The sequence below is a fragment of the Salminus brasiliensis genome, chromosome 21 (genome assembly GCF_030463535.1).
Source record: "Salminus brasiliensis chromosome 21, fSalBra1.hap2, whole genome shotgun sequence".
Lineage (NCBI taxonomy): Eukaryota > Metazoa > Chordata > Actinopteri > Characiformes > Bryconidae > Salminus > Salminus brasiliensis.
In genome coordinates this window covers 29938037-29959638 of record NC_132898.1, presented here as the reverse complement: position 1 = coordinate 29959638, position 21602 = coordinate 29938037, and the positions used below count along the sequence as shown (strand labels likewise).

At 42.0% G+C, this 21602-nt stretch overlaps 1 protein-coding gene and 1 long non-coding RNA gene across 8 annotated transcripts in view; one reads left to right on the top strand and one right to left on the bottom strand.

The window, feature by feature from the left end:
- The window catches only part of LOC140543442 (uncharacterized), a 9453-nt gene extending 6422 nt beyond the window's left edge, over positions 1-3031 (bottom strand). Inside the window, exon 1 of the long non-coding RNA XR_011978177.1 lies at positions 2968-3031. This is a non-coding gene — a long non-coding RNA (uncharacterized lncRNA). The remainder of the gene's footprint in view (positions 1-2967) is intronic.
- Positions 410-21602, top strand: zmynd8 (zinc finger, MYND-type containing 8). Of its 7 annotated transcripts, none has more exons than XM_072666569.1 (22): positions 410-530; positions 3505-3609; positions 5463-5533; positions 6258-6409; positions 7147-7368; positions 8436-8549; positions 8998-9063; positions 10262-10354; positions 10434-10521; positions 10614-10669; positions 10769-10846; positions 11331-11446; positions 11546-12042; positions 12813-12950; positions 13084-13254; positions 13919-14470; positions 14628-15119; positions 16573-16778; positions 17678-17758; positions 17863-17941; positions 18062-18301; positions 18478-21602. In XM_072666569.1, the coding sequence occupies exons 3-22, from the start codon at positions 5509-5511 to the stop codon at positions 18651-18653; spliced, it is 3642 nt and encodes a 1213-aa protein (XP_072522670.1). In that variant the 5' UTR covers positions 410-530; positions 3505-3609; positions 5463-5508; the 3' UTR covers positions 18654-21602. The 7 variants fall into 7 exon arrangements, with proteins under 7 accessions (XP_072522670.1, XP_072522673.1, XP_072522668.1 ...); XM_072666568.1 differs by lacking the exon at positions 410-530 and adding an exon at positions 540-3375; XM_072666572.1 differs by lacking the exon at positions 3505-3609 and having other exon boundaries at positions 7225-7368.

Here is a 21602-nt window from a genome sequence, read left to right as displayed (position 1 = left end):
TCGGTGGCTCATTTAACTTAAAGGAGCAACCATAAAAACAATGGGTCCTTTTTAACTGAATGGCTTGGGGCCTGTTGAGTGGAACCCTTTTGTTGCTTTACTTTTCGAACACCCAGATTAAATTAAGCTGGGAAAACATTTCCCTCCCACGCCGAACGTTGGGAAAATATGTTGTCTCTGGATCCGTTTTGCTTTCTCCTATGCGGATTCCTTGGTCAAGGCCTAGCTCCTCTCCCGCTGTCCTTAACCCAGCTACACAGCCTGCCTGTGCTGAACAAAAGGCACTCAGTCAGGAAACGTTTCAGCCAATCCGCTGCTGCCTTCCATCCTGCCAGAGAGTGCCGTCCAATCAGGGCTCAGCTTTTATCAGCATGTCGGCTCGGCTGGCTTGGAGTGCCGAGGCTGTGCTCTCTGTAGAGAGAGAGGGCTGAGGGCTGTCCTCCATGTTTTAATAAGCACTGACATTTTACACATACACACACACACACATACATACACACACAGGTCTTTTTAGCCATGCATCCTCAGAGGTAAGCTTGATTTTCTATTGTTTCACTTCCTCTTTAGCAGACCTGCTTATGTTGTGTCATGTCTCTTTAACACATGAATAATGTTCTTATTCAAGGGTGGTGGAAAAAAGCAATCCTGTCCCAACACCACAGAGCTGGATCCTGACAGGCACTCAGACTCAGGGCTCAGAGCTCAGAGCAGTGTGTGTCTGTATTTGTGAGCCTTTGGATCACATGGCTAAGCTGTGAGTGTAGACAGACGGCCATGACAAAAGTGGCCCTCTGTGCTTTCTCTCAGCTGTACTGTTGATCAGGCTGGAGGGTGCCGGGCTGGGAGGGGAGCACAGTAGTGTGTAGGGCTGACACAGGCCAGCCCTCTCAAAATGGAAGGCCTTGTGGGTCAGGCAGCAGCCGAGGCTGTGAGAGGAAACCCAAATTCAGCTGCAGGAGGAACTGCCCTGCAGTTGTTGGGTTACTGCTGACGGTGTCTTTTGCTCTTGAATAGGCTACATGACTATTTGCTTTGGCTGTGCTGATAGATCAGTACAGTATCACACGTACTAGAACTGTGTGGCCTGTGTACTGCACACAAGTGCTATGTAACTTGTAAGCACTTGGTTTCGGTTTCAGTCCGGGGTTTTGGGTCTGAGTTCTTGACCTCTGTGCATTGATTTAGGCCTCGGAGACGCGATTCTTGTAGGATTTGGCAGCCATTTCACATGGCTTCCCTTTTTGCTGTTTGGAGGTGTAGCTTAAGGGCCTTGTCTTGTGTGGTGTACACACATAATGAGGACATGCGGCCTTCTCATTTTGCATCGAGGCCCACAGTTGCTGAGTTAGGACAGGCACGAAGTGGTCTCTGTACTATATGAACAGCATATTGCAGTATGTTTTTGTTGTATTAGATATGCAGAATTTTTTATAGCTGGCTCATTGGGTGGAAGTAAAGAGCAGGGAATCCCCCTGAAATTAGACAAGCATTGAAGTTCTTTGAGTCCAAAATGTCGGTCTGAGCTTTTGTTGTTTTTAGCACAACAGCAACAGGCAGCAAAAGTCATTAGGGTCACTGATTCCCGTCTCAGTTGTCTCAGTTGCCTTAATTGATTAAAGCTCTTTGATCCTGACTAATCACCTAAGCATACCTGAGTAAAGGTGGTGTTTGTTTACATGTTGTTGTGCATTTTAATCAGTAATTTCGAGTCTAAGCGTGGTGTTTTTTTGACTGATTATTAATCTAGGCCTTTAAGGTCATTTATATTACAGTCCAGATGTCCAGTCCAGGCTTTGACCCGAGAATGACGGTAGTAATAGGGTATTAATTGGCAGATAATTACAATATTCAGTGGCTGTGACCTAAAGGTTAAACAGGCCTTTTTGGGGCCAGAAGGTTAAAGATTTGATCCCCTGGACCGGCAGGAATTGTGAATAGGGGGGAGTGAGGGAACAGCGCTTTCTCCTTCATCAACATTCACAGCTGAAATTCCCATGAGCATGCCGACCAACCCCCTAATTGGTCCCTGGGCGCTGAGGTGTCTGCCACCACTCCGGGTGTGTGTTGTCACTTCCCTATTCACTAGTGTGAGTGTATGTTTAGCGCCGTCATTTTTTGGAACCGTCCAGATGTCCGGTCCAGGCATTGACCCGAGAATGACGGTAGTAATAGGGTATTAGTTGGCAGGTAATTACAAAATATTGTATATATTAGGGTAGATAGGCTTTTCTGGGGCCAGAAGGTTAAAGGTTTGATCCCCTGGACCGGCAGGAATCAGGGTGGGAGGAAGTGAGTAACAGAGCCTTCTCCTACGTAAACATTTGCAATTGTGATTCCCTTGAACATGCCGCCTAACCCCCTAATTGGTCCCTGGACGCTGAGGTGTCTGCCCACCACTCCGGGTGTGTGTTGTCACTTCCCTATTCACTAGTGTGAGTGTGTGTTTAGCACTGTGAATGGGTTAAATGGAGAAGCTTAATTCCGTTGTACTGCTGCTTTTCTGCTGCTGTGTTGAAGGGTCAGAATGCAATGCATAAAGGCCATATGAAGATATGAGTATAATATTAGGACGAATAATAACGAATAAAGGTCTGTTCCTAAACTAAGCGAAATCTTTGGGTTTTATTCCAAAGATGATCTGTTTACAGTAAAGCAGGATACGTTTCCCCTCGTAGCCATGTTTCTTGTCTCTGCATTTGTCTGTGTGTGTGTGTAAGTGCATGCATGTGTGTGTGTGTTTGTGTGTGTAAGGCCCTTTCTGCATTCCTGTGAGCTGCTGTACTGGCAAAGCTTGTGTTCTCACAGTTGCCACGGCAAGCTTACAACGTCTACAAAATGGACGCCCGAGATTGCTCTTAACCATTAGAGAGAGAGAGAGAAAGAGAGAGGAGGGGAAAAAAGGCACAGGAGGCAACCTGATACGTGTTCGTCATAGTGCAGCGGCACACGTCTTGTGTACATACTCACACGCTTAGTGTGAAGCTTTGGAAGGAGATGTGGAGTGTGGTTTGGAGTGTGTTTTTTGATGGTGGATGGCGGCAGCAGCAGCAGCAGCAGCAGTAGTACAGCAGCCCTCCCTGCATTGCAGCAGTGGATCAGAGCTGAGAGAGAGGGGAGCAGGGAGAGCCAGTGTGCCACACAGCATCTACCGCCCAATCACGCGCCTCCGTGTGGCTCTCAAACCAATCGGCAGCCCACAGCTGAGGTTAAAGATTGACAATCGCACTGAGAGCAGCAGGGAGAGCAAGGCCCTTCTGGAAAATTCTGCACCCATCTTTGTCTCATCCCTTACAGCTATTATAGATGAAAAAAAGAGCAATTAAACAAGGGCCCTGCCTGAAGAATCTGTGTACTGTGCACGTAAAGACAAATAAGGTATGCTGTTATTATGTGTCAATTGTTTTTACATTGAACTTTATTGCGATGTCAGCGTGTGTAATGCGATTTAAAGAACGAGCAAAATGATTATACATGCCTTGTGCTGTTTGCCTTGCCGTGCGAAAGGTTTTGTGCCAGCAGTGATATCGATTGTGTAAGGGAAATGGCTGTTGCTGAGGATAGATGGTGCATGCAGGGTGGAAGAGGATAGAGGAGGAGGAGGCCAAGATGGCAAGTGCACAGCCTCTGCAGATGTTGTCTTGTGTTTGTCTGTATGTGTGTGTGCTTTCATTTTCTCCCCTAAAGGTGCAGAGAAGGGGAGACACACAGCAAGAATCAGACCTTGGAAGCCATAGAGGCAAAGATGATGCACCCTCAACAGGAATATGATTTCTCCCCCCCAAGGATTGGCTGTGCTGTAGTTGAAATACCTTCGACTGATTCTTATATTCTACAATAATAATAATCACATGAGATTTTAATCTCAGAGCTTCACCGAAGTCATAGAAGAACATGTGGAAATAGACATTGCCACTCTTTTTTTCCCCTATTCATTGTTTAGACTGGTTGGCTGCGGAGAGCAAATGGCTGTTTTCTTGATGGAGCAGTGTAATGGTGGGCATATGTGGCAGGGAGCAGGGCATAGGGAGGAGAAGGAGGAAGAAAAAACAGTACAGCAGTGGTGGCCGACTGTCATTTTGGAGCCATTCAGCCTGCAGAGTCACACAGACGAGGACACCATCATTACATGGCTGGAATTGTATGGCTGAAGACTTGCATGGCAGACCTTGATGCTGAACAGGGAATTAAAATGCTCTTAATAATGACATCATGTCCAAGGCCATCAGTGAGCTTGAGAATGGGCTTGGATGCAGAAGGAAAAAGACTGAACGAAATGTAGATGCTTTTTTGCCAGTGGATCGATTCAGTGCTATGTATACCCTCATCTTTGTTTTTTGTTTTTTTTTTTTTTTTTCCTGGCTGTCCTCGTGATTAGGCTGTATGTTGCCGGTGGCATTCTGGAGGGAAGGCAATTTCACCCTCCCCACCCTCTGGGTACATAATTCAGTTTTCAGAGGGAATTCTTCATCCCTTTTGCTGCAAAATCAACTGTCGCCGTTTCTTCTATACTGACTGATTTTTACCATTCCAAGTCAAATCCACGGTCTCTGTCTCCTATCCTGCAAATGTTGACATGTTTATATTCTTAATTTTGTTCATTTTAAGGTTGTGGACCGCAAGAAAAAATGGAATCCTGGATCTTTATACTTCCTTATGGACTTTAGGGTTGATTTACCTTTTTTTATCTGTGTTATGTTTTGCTCAAAGGTTTCCTTCCTGTGACGCAATTGTGGAACAGAGACTTTCTCACTGACGGTGGATTATTTACTTTTGTTCATCGGAAACAAGTAATTGTTCCATGTGTGCACTAGGACTTGTTTCGCCTGTATTTGCCCACGGACTACAGACCTCTCTGTTTGTGAATAGCCTCCTGCAATGGCACTGAGGGAGACCATGAGCTTATGTCAAAGGAGCTCTTTCACTGAGAAACTTCTCTCTCTTCCACATTCAAAGCAGTGGAAATAATAAACCGGAGACGACAAATTCAATGAGACGTCTTGGCTGCTTCAAAGCTTCAGTCTCCCTGGTTGCCCCCCAGTGCCCCAACTTCCTTAACTGGTCCATTGACATTTCTCAGAAAAAGCCCTACAGTCACTGAATAACTTTTTAAAGTGTTCTGGTTTGTTAACATCTTACCACAGCATATTTTTTCAGGTGTTTTTTTTCATGATCAGTGCAAATTTAATTGTCTTAGCTGTAGTGATTTGTATTAGAAAGGGAGATATTTGTAGGGCAAAGGTCAAGGCATGACTTTACTTATGTATATGGAAACGAATGGCCATGAAACACTGGCAAGTGTCTCAACACGTTTAGAGGAGAATGCTAAGCTCTCAATCTTCTGTATGACCATGTAGACACTCTGCCGTCCTGTTCTACAAGTGAGAACATAGCCACCTATTATGGAAAGTGTCACAAAATTGATCAAAAAGGTTATTGTTGGTCATTTCTCTTGTGTGTGGCAGTTTGGCTGAAGAGGAGGTGAAGGCAGAATCAGATGTGAGTGAAGGGATGGAGATTGCTACACGATCCAAAGGTGAGGAGATGTAATAAAAATAATAAAATGAATGTTTTTTAAAGCGACGGTTTTATTGGGACAGCATATTTACACCCCAAATGTAGTCAGTGTACTTGGTTTACCTATAATTTGCCTCTTGTCTTGGACTCTTAATAGCCACCAATTTAGCATCATGCAAACTGCATGCTTAAATCACCAAACTTGTCTCAAGCCACACAGAGTTGTTAACAGAGGTCGGCAACCCCAAGGCTGGGGACCTTGCACTGTGTGCATTTTGGTACTTTCCCTCACTTAGCACACTGTATTTAACCCATTAAATAAATAAGAAACTACTCATGTGATGGGTCAGATATGTTAGACATAAGGAAAACAAATGTGAAAAGCATGGGATCCCCAGGAAGTAGTGGGTTAAGTCATCTTGACTTTCTATACTGTTCGACACACTCGTGTCTTACTTTTGCTCATTTTATACCCAACAACTTACTGTGGTTTGAGGTGAGTGTGTGACAATTTAGGCATTCAGTTTGCGCAAGAGTAAACTGGTCGTTATAAACATTTGTTGTTGACGACATTAGTGCTGAGGCTCCCTTGCAAACTATTTCAGACATCAGACCTGCCTGATTGAGTTTATTTAGGGTAAAGTCTGAGGGCAGAAGTTAGCTGTAAAATCTCTTTTACGTTCGGTATAAAATTTTGTGTCAGTGGACATATTTTTAAATAGCCATGTATATTTCTTGTGCAGTGTCTGATTCGGCATCGGTGGAGCGCACTGCCACAAAGCGCAAAGCGCCCAGCCCGCCTCACTCTTCCAATGGACACTCTCCATCTGAAACTTCCCCGAGCCCAGTCAAAAAGAAGAAGAAACCAGGGGCCGTCAACAGCAGCAAAGATCAGGTACTAGATTGACTATTTGCTTAAAAACTCCAAAACTAGTCTTAACACAAGAGTTCATTTGTGATATGGAACTACATGAAATCATTATCAGTCATATCATCAGATGGTATTCTAACACTGTGGATAGAAGTGTAAGAAATATCAAAAATAAAAAAAGGTGTCAAAGGCAGTTTGTTCTTCTAGCAGTATTCCAGATTTCTCTGACTTAATTTTCAAGCAGTGCTGATAGCTTGTATTTCAGCTCCCCAATGAGTCATATCTTACATAAGGGCACATTTGAAAGCACTTTACTACAGTGCCTCGAGGGTCACCATGTACTTAAGATCAGTGATTCTCTTCAGTTGCCTTAGATTGATGTTTCCTAGATTGAAAAACCTTGCAGTGATATCTGTGGATAAGACAGTCTGTTGTACTTTGGAATGGCTAGTAAATTCCTTGGATAACTCAAGGAGATGCAAAGAAATGCATGACATTGATTCATTCCTTTAGTTGAAGCCATAGCGTAGGGTTGTATAGGTTTTGTAGGCTAAATAAAGATGGTCAGACTTTCACAATAAGGCAAGTAAGGTCATGATGAGATGAGTAAATATGATCAGTTAGTACACACCTCTTTTTGGAAGTATCTTTGCAATGTTCCTTGAGATACACTGTTGATGTGTGTTGCCTGTGTGTGTCATTACCTGCAGTACATGTATTTTGAAACCCCACCTCTCGTGTTTTTCTCGCCTGCATTCCAGTCCGAACTAAGACATGGTCCCTTTTACTATGTGAAGCAGCCCGCACTCACCACAGACCCTGTTGATGTTGTACCGCAGGACGGGAGGAATGACTTCTACTGCTGGGTGTGCCATCGCGAGGGCCAGGTGCTCTGCTGTGAGCTCTGCCCGCGTGTCTACCACGCTAAGTGCCTCAAACTGGCCGCAGAGCCCGAAGGGGACTGGTTCTGCCCCGAATGTGAGGTACTGGCTCACTCTAACACCACCAGTAGTACACGAAAAGTAGCTGTGCTTGAGCCTACAGAAACAAGAATGTTAGTTAGAACCCCTTAAACAGCCGATAGACCGCTGACGGGCCGAAAGTAATACACATTAGTCTCTAATAAGCTTTTCTGTGTTAAGGGGTTCAAATAAATAATGTGATTTTTGTGAACTGTATAACTTGCGTTGTGGTAAATGCTGTAAAAGGAACTTTTATGTGGCAGGATGTGAAGACTTTTATGATAAAAATAGAAATGGGAAATTTTCCTTTATCTGTTATTGCTTTTTTACTTCTTATTTATATTATATATGTATATAGTGTAATTTATTTATCTACGTTTTTGTAACTGAGTGTCTTGCTATCCCTTTCTGCTGTGACACTGAGGATTTCCCCACTGTGGGACTAATAAAGGATTATCTTATCTTATCTTTTCTTAAAGAACTTGGAGCAGGCTGTGCAATATTGTTTGTAGCCTGGTGACAAAACTGTCTAAGGTGTTGTTTTGGAGTGTAAGAGAGATGGATTGTGTTTAATTGTTTGGTATGTGAAGTACTTTAGTATAGCTTTTAGGGGTGTAAGAAAATATCACTACACTAGAATACCATGATATTATGATTTGCAATACTGCAACACTGAATTGATTTTTAATGAATAGACAGAGGTTAATTTTGTATTGTGTTTGTATATCACCATCACTAGATAGCAGTGTTGTCAACTTTTCTTTTACTCATAGTGTAAGTTTTAAACTACTTCCCAAAAATATTGTTTCACAATATATCAATATATTGAATCGTAACCCCTGTATAATGATACAAACTGTATCACCAGGTTCTTGCCAATACACAGCCCTATTAGCACAATAGCTGTTCAGCTTTATTGGGTCTGTTCCAACTTTCCAAAGCACATATTATATTTCCAAAATGTAAAATTATAATACATATCATTGAAACTATCTTGATATTAATTTGCCCTTTCCCTAGTTTCACAACCAGGCTGAACAAAGTGTTCTTGTTTTTGTTGACTACTTTCCGTTCTTGCTCCCTTACAGAAAATAACGGTTGCCGAGTGCATTGAGACTCAAAGCAAGGCGATGACGATGCTCACACTAGACCAGCTGTCTTATCTGCTTAAGTTTGCTCTCCAGAAGATGAAACAGCCTGGTGTAAGTGCTCCATCTCCTACTCTCATACTGATTGATGATTCGAGATGCATTTGTAAGCTCGTCTCTTGATTTGGCAAATGCCTGCTGATGGTCGGATCATGTTCCAGACACATTCGCATTAAGGGGCGTTAATGGATTCCCTTAACTCCTGACGCTCCATCAGCAATCTCCTGGCATTGTTCTTTGTTTTTTATTTAGTCATTCCATACTACTTTGACTCAGTTGGGTGTTTTTTGAGACAGAACTGTGAGCTTTACAGCTGCAGCTGTGGCTCACAGGACAGCCTGCTTAGTGCTATACCTGTTTAGCATTAAGTCATTACTGTTTTCCTCAACATAAATTTCATCCCTCACTGAGCATACGAGGGGCTGAGTTAAAAGTGGTGTCGGTTGTGTCAGGGCGTGTGATGGTGAATATACAGCACCCCCACCCTTGTGCTTTCTTTCAGGATCAGCCACGCACTTCATCCTTGTCCTCCCATCCTGCCAGCTCTCAGAGAAAAGCTTATAATTGGGTAAACAAACACCCCCTGAGAAAAGCCCTCCTCGCCATATTTAAGTCTCTCTCCTCTCTATACCATCCTCTTTAAACATATTTGGTGTGGGATGTTTGTGTGGAGTTAGTGTGTTCTTACTGTAGACCTATTGGCCTACAGGTTCTCTTGGTTGTGAGTGATAGTGGTTTGCCGTGAACGCCAGATCTGTACTTTTTGAGCAATGGCAGTCATCCAAACATTCTTCAGCCATATTATTTTAACCCTTAGAGTCAAGACTTCTTGGCTCTGAGGCACTGTCAGCGCTGTCAAAAAACATTGTATCTCTGTTTTTGCCATTTTTAAATTTTATTCTTTAAATTGTGTACAAATTTCACACATGGACCAGTATGCCCATGTGAAGCCAGTATGGCTAGCCCAACTGGAAACCAGAGTAAAATTTTGTCCATGCTTTCCATGTTGGCCCACATATGAATGCCCATGAGCGTCAGTGATGGGACCAGGAGGGTAAAATATAGGCCCCATTTGGGTTGCACACTGCACACTGGGCCTAGTTGGGACCCATGTGAAATTAAGGGGGGCAGTAATGATGGGGACCATTTGGAAAGCCCAACCGAGTCCCAGTAAAAACATGTGTACAAACCCACTCAGAGCCCACCTGGAACCCACCTAACCCCAAGTTCCACCTATGTGAGCCCCAACTGTGCATGTTGGCCAGCCTTTTCCATTGACTTCTATTCAAAGTCTGCTGCTGTTGCTATTTTGGAGGTACATGTTTTTTTGTGTGGCAGCGCCGATTTATTTAATTGTATTATTCAAATGTAAATACATAATTACATATTTCTTTGCGCAGTAGGTTATGCAATGAACTACATTTGCATTTGTTTGGCCGAAATTTAATTGTAATTTAAATGATTTTCTTTCTGCAAGCCACAACAACAGCTCTCAACTAATTCTAATCATGATAAAATGTCCTTATTTCTAATTATGAACCCAAATGTGGTTTCATTTGAAAGTTCAGAAGGTGCTCATAACTTCAAAAACTAGCCCTGTAGCTGAGGTCTGGTTGACACCCTTTTGATTCTGTTGGACTGCGGTACAAAAAGTATAGACAGGCCCCCTTTCTGTTTTTCTTTCTTTTTCTTTTTGTTTTTTGAAGAAATCTCTGTAAATGTCATGTCTGACTGAGACACTGCATGTCTTTTCTTTCTCTCTCCAGACAGAACCATTCCAGAAGCCAGTTTGTCTTGAGCAGCATCCAGATTATGCAGAGTATATTTTTCATCCCATGGATCTCTGTACATTAGAAAAGGTAACAGAGCAGCTCCTTGCAGACATTTGCCATTTGATTCGGTTTTGCTTATGTTGTTTTTGTTTCACTTGATATCTAGAATATCAAGAAGAAATTATATGGCTCTACTGAAGCTTTCTTGGCTGATGTGAAGTGGATTTTGCACAACTGCATTATTTATAATGGAGGTTGGACATAACACCCTTACAGTTAGATTGGTCTTTTGATGTTATCGATTTGTTGGAAAATGGCTGAATTTTGTGTCTCATTTTTCTTCCAGGAAATCATAAACTCACAGCAACAGCTAAAGTTATTGTAAAAATCTGTGAACATGAAGTGAGTAAAACAGATTTTAAGAACTGTTGTGTAAATCCAAAGGTTAAAAATGAACATACAGTTTGGTGCTAGTTATTTCAGACAGCATCTGTTCTTCAGATGAATGAAATTGAGGTCTGTCCAGAGTGCTATCTTTCAGCGTGCCAGAAGAGAGACAACTGGTTTTGTGAACCATGTGTAAGTAATTATACAAGTGCATCATATTACATATACATTATACAATTTTAACATATTTATTGGGGCACATTGTTACATTTTAGCATTGCAATATTATTCAATGCATTGCTACACCTAATAAACACATACAAATATGCTTTGATATGACTGCGTCACCATAGATAGGTTTACTAGCAAACAAGAGTTGGGGATGGGAGGAATGTACGCATGACATGCGTTTGCTGGAGTGGGTTGTTTATTGGTTCTGGTTGTTTTCAACCTTTGGTTTTCAAGCAGTGCAACTGCACTAGATATCATAATTAACAATTATAACATGCTTATTAGGGTACATTGTCACATTTTAGCATTGCAATACTATTTAATGCAGTGCTACCCCCCTAACAAACACATACAAATATTTACTATATGTGTACTTATTCACAGTTTTGTAGTTATAGGTAGTTATCATTTATTATAATAATTATCCCTCTTATTGTTACATTAGAGTAACCCCCATCCCTTGGTGTGGGCCAAACTTAAGGGGTTTCCATTCTGGCCTGCCAAAGCTCTGCGGGACAAAGATGGACAAGTGGATGCTCGATTCTTTGGACAGCATGACAGGTGAGAAGCTGAGCATTAATTTAACAAAGAAACCAGATTTATTGAAATCAGTGCTCTGCTCAGCTGCTCTGACCTTTTTCGCTCTATTCTGTTTTTCAGAGCATGGGTTCCGATCAACAACTGCTACCTCATGTCCAAGGAGATCCCTTTTTCTGTAAAGAAGACCAAGAGCATCTTCAACAGTGCCATGCAGGAGATGGAAGTCTATGTTGAAAATATTCGGAAAAAATTTGGCGTCTTTAATTATGCCCCATTCCGCACTCCCTACACACCCGACAATCAGTTTCAAATGCTTCTTGACCCAGCAAATCCCGGTGCCGGCTCAGTCAAACCCGAAAAACAGGAGAAGATCAAGTTCAACTTCGATATGACTGCGTCACCGAAGATGCTGGTGGGCAAAAGCATGATATCAGGAGGGATTGGTGGGGGTGGATCTGGTAGGCGTATCTCTATGACGGACATACCTCGTTCACCAATGAGCACCAACTCCTCAGCCCACACTGGCTCAGATGGTGAGCAGGAGGGTGGAGAAAAGAGCCAGGCTAGAGTACCTCTACCCCACCACACTGGAGGAGAAGAGTCTCTCGAAAGCACGGGTACTAGCACATTATTACATGATGCATGATGTATACTTTTGCTATATTATCACATGTTGCATTACATTCTTATTGTCTTAGGCCTGTTTCTTACTGTACAGTGCTGTGAAAAATTGTCCCGTCTGAATTCTTGAATTGGTGCACATTTCAGATGTAATGGCATTACATCTTACTAGGAGTAATTACATGGACTGTGCATTTCAGGTCCTACCACAATATTTTGACTAGATCACTCCAAAGGTGTACATTTCTAATTGTACCCACTGTGGGTCATTATCCTGCTACATGACCCAGCTGCACTGGGAAGAATTATCTGATACAAAGCAGAATTCACAGTTTCCTAAATGGTATTAAGGCATCTAGTTCCTGATGCCATCACACTGCCACCACCATGTTTCACAGTTGGTATGAGGTTCTTACTTGCAGTAATATAAAAAAGTCCTCACCTGAAACACACAGTTAATGCTTGAAAGTTAATGTTCAGTTCCTTTTCCACACAGGTGGATTATGTGTTGAATATCTTTCAAATAAACACATAAAATATCTGTAATTCAATGTATTAAAAGTGCATAAATGCAGGAATTGAGACAGTGGGGAAACACTTATATTGCACTGTAACTACTGTAAGCATTCACTTTCAGATATTAATTATGAATGACAAATAATTTACAGTTACTGAGCTCAAGAACAGAGTTTCTACTGCCTTTTTGGTTGAAGTGTAGTTGTTCAATGTTTCTAATTTTACCAACTAATCTGTCTTCAACCCACAGCCTCCCCTGCTGCTCCTCGAGCGGGTCCTGCAGGAGGTGCGGTGGACAGTCCTAAACCATTCCACTCTACAACACCCAGTACACCAATTAAACAGGAAAAAACTCCCACCACAGGCAGCATCCTAAACCTTAACCTAGGTAAGCTGCTTCTGCTATTCATGCTATTAAGGTCGCTAAATACGCTAATTTAAACAACATTTTCAGACATTTATAGCTATATTTTGTTATCGTTTATAAACTTCAGCTTGTTTTTGTCTGTCTTTTGTCTCAGACCGTAGCAAGGCTGAGATGGATCTGAAAGAGCTCAGTGAGACTGTGCAGCAGCAACAACAGCAGCAGCAGCAGGGGCCTCAGGCTTCCCTCACGTCCCCCAAGAGGCAAATCAGGAGCCGCTTCCAGCTCAACCTTGACAAAACTATTGAGAGCTGCAAGGCACAGCTAGGTGAGCTCAAAGGCACCACGTATATGTCTTCTCTTGCACAGTCTGTTAATATTGCTGTAATGACAGGTCATAACATAACTATTGGAATAGGTAAAAGTAATTGCTGACCAAAATAATATGCGTTTTCATTTAAAATAGTGCTTAAATTGTTCCACTAAAAATAGTTATGAATACAAAAATTAGGTTCTTGATCTGATGTAATACTAGTCAGAAATTTTAATAGAAATAGATAATAGATAGTCCTTTTGGTGCAGAGTATATAGGTAGGTCTATTTTGGCAGGTGGAAAGACTAGTAGTTCAGTTAGCTGTTGGTGGGCATGATGGTTTCACCATTAGGGTAAGCTTTCCTCAGGTTTTGTACTCTACTGGCTTGTTTAAGTGTTTAACTCCTTGCAGATGCTCATATTGCTCCGGCAGCTGGAGCACATGGGACACTTAATTTTTAATAGGCTGGACAACCAGGTTGCTTAAATTCAAAATTTTCATTTTGTCAGTACAGCTAGTGAAGTTCAGTTGTTGCAATAGGAAATCAAACAAACTAAATTTTAAAAATATTACAAAACCCAAATTCTGGTGCAAACAAACAAACTAGGTGTAATAAAAAGTAATATGTATATAAATGAATGTAATAATTGTCAATTACATTTTCTCACCTGTGCACAGGTATCGATGAGATATCTGAGGATGTGTATAAAGGTGTGGAGCACAGCGACTCAGAGGACTCAGACAAGTCTGACTCCAGTGACAGCGAATACGGCAGCGATGACGAACAGAAACCAAAAAGTAGCCAGGAGTCCAGTGCTGACGACAAAACAGAGAAAGAACCATCCAAGAAGAAACCCAAAATCACGCCACCTGCTGGTGAAAACAAGGACAGCAGCACAGAAGCGTTGGGGACTTCTAGCACAACAACCAAAGGTGAGACTCTGCAGAAAGCAAGAGCAAGCATCTCCCCAGCGAAAGAGAAACCACTTGTTGAATCAGAGAAAGAAGTGCCCAAAACAGCACCAGCTTCTCCAAGTCCAAAAGACAAGCCCAAGACTGCAGAAGAAGCCAGGCAGCCTGCGTCTGTGGACGTGGACATGGACTCTGACTCGGAGAGAGAGCTAGTGATTGATCTGGGAGAAGAGCCGGGAGGAAGAGAGAGAAAAAGAAGCAGAAAAGACTCAGCCGCTGTCACCGCACTCAAAGAACCTACAGCTTCCAAGACTGAAGGTAAGTCACTGTGTGCATTGTTATCAGGACAAAGACATTGCAGTGTCTAATTATAGTGATACATGTATTTTACTTTTAGATTTGTTGATATATTATATATTTATTTACTTTGCTTAGTGTATTTTTATGATCTCTTTTCCACCCTTTTCCCCTGTAGGTAAGGCTACAGGTAGTCTTGTCCAGTCTCAAAATGCTGCAGCCCCTTCCTCCACCACAGCCCTCAAAGATCCGTTGCAGTCTCCCATGGCTATTCCTCTAAATGTAGCAACTGTCCCCGCAGTTCCAAGCAACACTGCCCTCTCCTCCTCTGCACCCCTCAACGCCACCCCATCCACAGCCCCGGCCTCCTCTTCTACCCCCACCGGCACAGTCAAAAAACAGCGCCCCCTGCTACCCCGGGAGACTGTTCCAGTGGTGCAGCGGGCAGTGGTGTGGAATCCCACCGCTAAGTTCCAGACATCTTCTCAAAAGTGGCACATGCAGAAGGTGCAGCGGCAGCAGCAGAGCCAGGCGCAGCCGGCCACGCAGACACAGGTGTTATCGCAGGCACAGCGCAGCAGCCAGCTGCAGCAAGCGCAGGGCTCATCTTCATCATCAGCACAGCAACCGTCATCCAGCACGCGATATCAGACTCGACAGGCTGTGAAAGGTAGGCAGATAAGACTATCTCAGTCAGCAGAGATGGGTACTACTAGGGGTGTTTTAGGTTCACATGCATTTAATTCAGCATGTCACATCACATTAGTTTTAACATTTTTTTTTATCCTTAGAACAGAATATTGAACAAAAAAAAAAAAGGAACCAAAATATTTAATCCCTTCTCACATAAATTTAATAGAACAACAAGCCTTTTATAAAAATCAACCGTCTCAATGGTATCTTGGCTGAGAAAAACACTTTGCAGCTCTGAAAGTTGTATCAGCATTATGCGATTATTTATTCGTGGCCTTTAACATCATGTTTTCCATGCATGTGTCTACAACAGACATGGACTACATAGGCATTCTACTGGTGGTGTGAATTTTACTGTGTTTTATGCCCTTTTAAAGTTTAGTTTCTACCCAATTTGTAGGACCAATTACCCAGTCTCCGTTCATGTGAACTTCCCCTATCACTAGCAACACTACAACACAAGCACCCCAACTCCCCAGCTCAGATACAACTACTAATAGACGCCTGCGCTAAGCAAGCCTTTTTCTAAGCAACTGTAACTCGTGGACGGGAACAGACGGAAATGCATTTTAATTGGTGCCTTTTAAAAAGGTCGTGTTTGAGATAACTATCCAGTCATACATTGTGACTAACCATGAAACTGTGACACCCTGGTCACTACCCACCTGTTCCTGAAATTGCCTATTCCATACAAATATTCAGTATACACTTTATGCACAAATGTTTGTAGTAGAAAGGACTACTGTCCCTGGACAGTAGAGACAGGTTCTCCAACAAAAGCAGGATCAACTCTTTTTTTTAGTACCCTTGATTTCTGAAGAAACAATAAATGAGCAGGTGTCCCAATATTTTTGTCCATATAGTGTATATATTTTCCATTGCACTTTGTGGCTGAGTAGATTTTTACTGAGCACTAGTGTGCAGACTTAAAGGAATGGTTCTGCCAGAAATCTAATTTGCGCAGTTCTCAGTTCATCTGGAATGTAGTCAATCAGCCAAGACATGTTTGGTGTCCAAAATTGATTTCTTTATTTTTTAGCTAGATCTTTATGGCGAATGTTGCAAACAGACACTAGAATCAACCAATAATCACCCAAATATTTAACTGTAAAGAGCACTCATTTCTTTCAACCTGCTCAAGCTGCATCCAGGCCTTTAATAAGGTGGCACAGACTTATAGTGTGGTTTAGGACACAGTATGCCTTATTGTGAGCTGTAAAAATGAACAGAGCCTTACTCTGTAGATGAATGCTAAAGAAAACCATTTGGTGATAATTGATATCCATGTTAGCAACATTAGCCTCATATCTGCATTTGTACAAGACTCATATCTTGGGTGATCGACTACATCTGGGATAAGTGGAAAATTGTAAAACCTTGTTTATTCACTGGAGTACTGCTTTAGGCTAAAGTGCCTTTATTTCTTCTAGCTGTGCAACAGAAAGACCCGCAGCACAGCACCTCCACCTCCACCTCCGCTGTCACCCTGGTCACCAGCGCCCCAGTGTCTGCGGCCATAATGGCAGGCGCCACAGTTAGTTCTTCCTCATCCTCCACATCCACCATGGCTGGAGATCTACAGATTCCCACCACCTCCGCAGACGTGGCTGCTGATATTGCAAAGTACACCAATAAAGTAAGAGGACTCACCCTTTAATTCTGGATATAAGCCCTCTGTAGATGATTTAGGCACATCAGATTATTATGACCACCCCTGGTTTGGAATGAACTCGGCTCATTATATCAGCTCCACTCACCATATAGGAGCACTGTGTAGTTCTATAGTTCCAGATTGTAGTCTGTTTCTCTGCATGCTTTGTTAGCCTCCTTCCACCCTGTTCTTCCATGGTCAGGATTCCATACAGGACTGACCACCACAGAGCAGGTAGTATTTGGGTGGTGGGTCATTCTCAGCACTGCAGTGACACTGACAGGGTGGTGTGTTAGTAGTATGTGTTGCTCTGATACGAATGGGTCAGACACAGCAGTGCTGCTGGACTGAGAATAGTCCACCAACCAGAAATATTTAGCCAACAGCGTCCTGTGGGCAGAGTCCTGAGACCACTGATGAAAGACTAGAGGATGACCAACACAAACTGTGCAGCAGCAGATACAGAGCTTCTGTCTCTGACTTGACATCTACAAGGTGGACCAACTAGGCAGGAGTGTCTGATAGAGTGGACACAGCATGTGCTCCAGCTCTGCTCCAGCAACACACGCTAACACCTCGCCACCATGGTCAGTGTCACTGCAGTTCTGAGAATGACCCACCACCCAAACAATGGGTGCTCTGTGGTGGTCAGTCCTGTGGGGTCCTGAGTATTGAAGAACAGACTGAAAGGAGACTAACAAAATATGCAGAAAAACAGATGGATACAGTCTGTAATTATGGGACTACTAAGTGTATTTATTTACAGGTTTTAAAGAACGGTTAAAATAATGAGGATGGAAATATTAACAGTGTGGGTCATCTCGTCTCAACAGAGACATTGAAATGATGTTGGCTAAGTAATTTATTCTTTTATGTCTTAACAGATAATGGATGCAATCAAAGGGACAATGACTGAAATATACAACGACCTCTCCAAGAGCACCTCAGGAAATACAATAGCAGAAGTGAGTGTTTCCAAGTATAAAGTAATTACTGAAATAATTAACTGATTTATTTTAGTGTCACTGTGAGTACAAGGAAGGTCAAACTTCTCTTTCTTGCCTTGCAGATTAGACGGTTACGGATTGAAATCGAAAAGTTGCAGTGGCTACATCAGCAGGAGTTATCTGAGATGAAGCACAATTTAGGTTTGTTATTTTCAGATGAAAAGCTGACAGCACTGAAGTCAATTGCTGTGGTTTCCTTGTGTAACAGTACTATGTAAGAAATGTATGTTTATCTGTGTGCGTGTGTGCATTTTCACTCAGAGCTAACCATGGCGGAGATGAGACAGAGTCTGGAGCAGGAGCGAGAGAGGCTGGTTGCCGAAGTCAAGAAGCAGATGGAGATGGAGAAACAGCAGGCCGTGGACGAGACCAAGAAAAAGCAGTGGTGTGCCAACTGTAAGAAGGAGGCCATTTTCTACTGCTGCTGGAACACAAGCTACTGTGACTACCCCTGCCAGCAGGCCCACTGGCCAGAACACATGAAGTCCTGCACACAGTCTGGTAGGAGAAAGCACAGTTTGGCAAAGGCCTGTTTTAAAAAAACTATCCATGGTTGACTAATGGTTTCCTGAAATTTTAAAACTGCTGTATGTTTGAACAATTTGAAGCTTGAACCTTTTTGGGCTTTCTTCACGTCTTCACTTCACTTTTTTTCATTATCTCCATCTCTTTTCCAGCGACGTCGTCACAGCAAGAGCCAGAGTCAGAGTCAAGCACAGACGCCGTTCCCAAAGGCTCTGGGCATCCTAACAATGGTCAGGACTCTCCGCGAGAGACGGCAGCGGCTCCTCCCACAGAGAAGGACAGCGATGTGGACAAACCCAAGGACATGGTCACTGTCAGTCTCTCCTAGCTCAGACACAGAAACTCTGCTAAGGAACAGCACTTACACCTGCATACAACTGTACAGAAAACATAGTCGAATCCTTCACTACAACAAAATATCTCTTATTTTATGTTTATCGTCTTGCCAAGCTGTGTTGTTTGGAATTCTGGGAGGCTGATTTTACTTTTCTTTGTCAGTAAAAATTCCGACTTCCAGACTTGCGTCAGTCAAATCTCTCATGTGCCACACAAAGCATTTTTGAGGCCTAGCATTAAATGGACAACCAGACAACTCCTGTGGATTACTTTGCTGTGTTTAAGCTGATTCTGGATGCTTTAGGACTCTGTAACTTCACTCTAACTGCACCCGAATAGTGATAGTGTTCAAGAGAGCAGGGGCTTCATTAAAAAAGGATTTGAGAAAAAAGCTCACCAGGCTCCGCTAGTTTTGACAGTCGTCATTGTTATAAAAAAAGTAATTAATGAAAAATGCAGAATTCAGTATAGTTCTGTGGTGTTTAAATCACTAAGACTTTTATCTGCAGTACATTTCTGATGATTCTGGGGATAAAATGTCAAATAATGCGATTGTTTTGAATTCATATGAGGAGCTAAGACTCAAAGGAGAATTCTCTCCTTTAGGAATACATTATAACTAACCCTGCCATGTGGAGGCTGGACTCTCCCCTGGATAGCTCTTACCGAGAGTTATTTATTAGCTTCAAAATTAGACTATTACAGCCACCAGGAGAATGAATACAGTATATAGTAACACTTACCATGTTACTTTTAAGGTACTAAAAACTGTCTTCAGGGTCTTCAAGTCATAGGAAAATGAGACGAGATCTGAATTTTTGAACCACACTAAAAGTCTCCATCACACTGTTTCCACATGAATGAAATATATTTCAGTCACTCCATTATTGCCAAAAGTATGTAAATGACAGTCAAATTTGTAAGAGTCAAATTTCCATTCATGTGGAAATAATGTGAGCATTTCAATCAAGTAAATTCAGTGTGTCACTCTGAAAGACTTTCACACGGAGGTGATCCTGTGGTGCGTGCCTCATGTTAGAATCACTAGAATCACAAAGCGTTATTCAAACCTTATTCAGCAAGTGCTTCACTCTGAAGTGGCTCTACTGTCTCTCAGAACCATCTTTCCACATGAAAGATGGCCCAAAGCATTTTTGCTGATGCCGGTCACTTAATGCCGGGTTAAGAAATTGTGGAGGCCTGATCATCCAGGATCAGATGCGAAACACAAAGTAGTAACTGCTCTGAGTGGCAAATAATTCCGACCTATCGAAGGAGGTGTCTTCATATCATACAGACCTAAACATACAGTGTCATATCTCTCACTGTGAAGAGGGTCACGGTGAAGTGGCAGTTCTGTTACATTTCCATTACAGTTTCTATTCTTTTCTAATATAATAAACTTTCTATAGGGGTGGATGAAGAGTATGAGGGTTAATTTTTATTTTTACAGTTTATAGATTTTAAAGAAGAATGCTGGTTTATATTCATATTTATGTTAATTTAAGTGTTTTTTTTTTTTTGGTAATATGATCCTCTAAAGACTATATTTTATTTTGCCTATGCATCACTAAGACCATTTTCAAATCAGTTTGGAGAGAAACGGTTTCACCACTGTCTGGTTAGGTTAGCCATTAGTACTCCAATGTGTTATATTGGAGGGATGTTTGTTTGTTTGTTTTGAATCGGACTGTATTTAATATGGGCAGCATCATACAACTTGACTGTATCACTAGAAAAACGTCTGTTTGTAATTCTAGTAGACGTTTTATTTTTTGTGCCTCAGAACATTTTGTCTTTCCTGCACTTCATTGTTGTTGTGCCCATTGTGGTGTTCTTATGTTTTTGAGTGTCTAACTGAATGGCATCTGACCAGACTCCTTAATTCATTTCTTTATATATATATACACACACACTGTATGCACACACCTACCTATTAGTATGAATAACCACCCTAGGCTTTGATCCCTCTGGCATCAGTGGCCTGTTTGGCCCCAATGTTATGTCGTTGGGAGACAGTGTATGAGAATGGCTCTAGAACATCCCCACATAATTGCCGGTTTCTGAGATGCTACCACCCTTCGCCCACTGTTACAGTCATGTCAGAATATTATGACCACCCCTGGTTTGGATTGAACTCTGCCCGGGACGTCACAGATGCAATGTGACAGAGTTTGCTGCACGCTTAAATAAGCAAGCAAACCAGTCAGTTGTAGCAGAGTCTTGATAATAGGACATGAGAATAGGGTACCGGGCAAGGGTGGTAGCATTTCGAAAAACACTAGCTTCTTGGGATGTTTGAGAGACGAAAGAATGGCATCCCAACGGGACAATGATGTAGACCAGTTATTCTCTATAATGAACTCCTTCAGTCACCTAATACAGTCCATTCCACAGTATCTTGCTAGTGTCATCCGAGCCAAGGGTGGTTATTCACACTATTACATAGGTGTTGTGACTGTGTGTGTGTGTGTGTATATATATATATATATATATATATATATATATATATATATATATACACACACACACACAATATTTTTATTTATTCTTCATTGCTATTAGAGAACGGTGCCATTACACTTCTACTTTCGCAAGCTTAATTATTGATTCGTCATTGCCTAACAGCTCTGAGAGTACGGTTTTCTTTTCCACTGGGCCTACATGCTGATCACACTGGTTACCAAAAATGAGACACTGTATAATACTGATCTAATGTTTATTATTAAATGCCATAATTTAGATTTCTGAGGAATAATATCAAGACAATATCACCCTTTCAGCAGAATCCATAATATTACATTGACTGTTGACTGTTGATAATGAATACATTATTCTTAAAGCTTAAAAAAAGAAAAGAAAAAAAACTGTCCAGAGGATTCACTGTACATACTACAAGACAAATGTTTACATATTGTAAATAAATAAAGATTTGGTGGTC

What these genes read in the sequence shown, in the direction of transcription:
- zmynd8 (XM_072666567.1), top strand. An exon ending in CAGGAAATACAATAGCAGAA is followed by an intron (nt 17,759 to 17,862) that starts GTGAGTGTTTCC and finishes CTTGCCTTGCAG; the next exon opens with ATTAGACGGTTACGGATTGA. An exon ending in TGAGATGAAGCACAATTTAG is followed by an intron (nt 17,942 to 18,061) that starts GTTTGTTATTTT and finishes ATTTTCACTCAG; the next exon opens with AGCTAACCATGGCGGAGATG.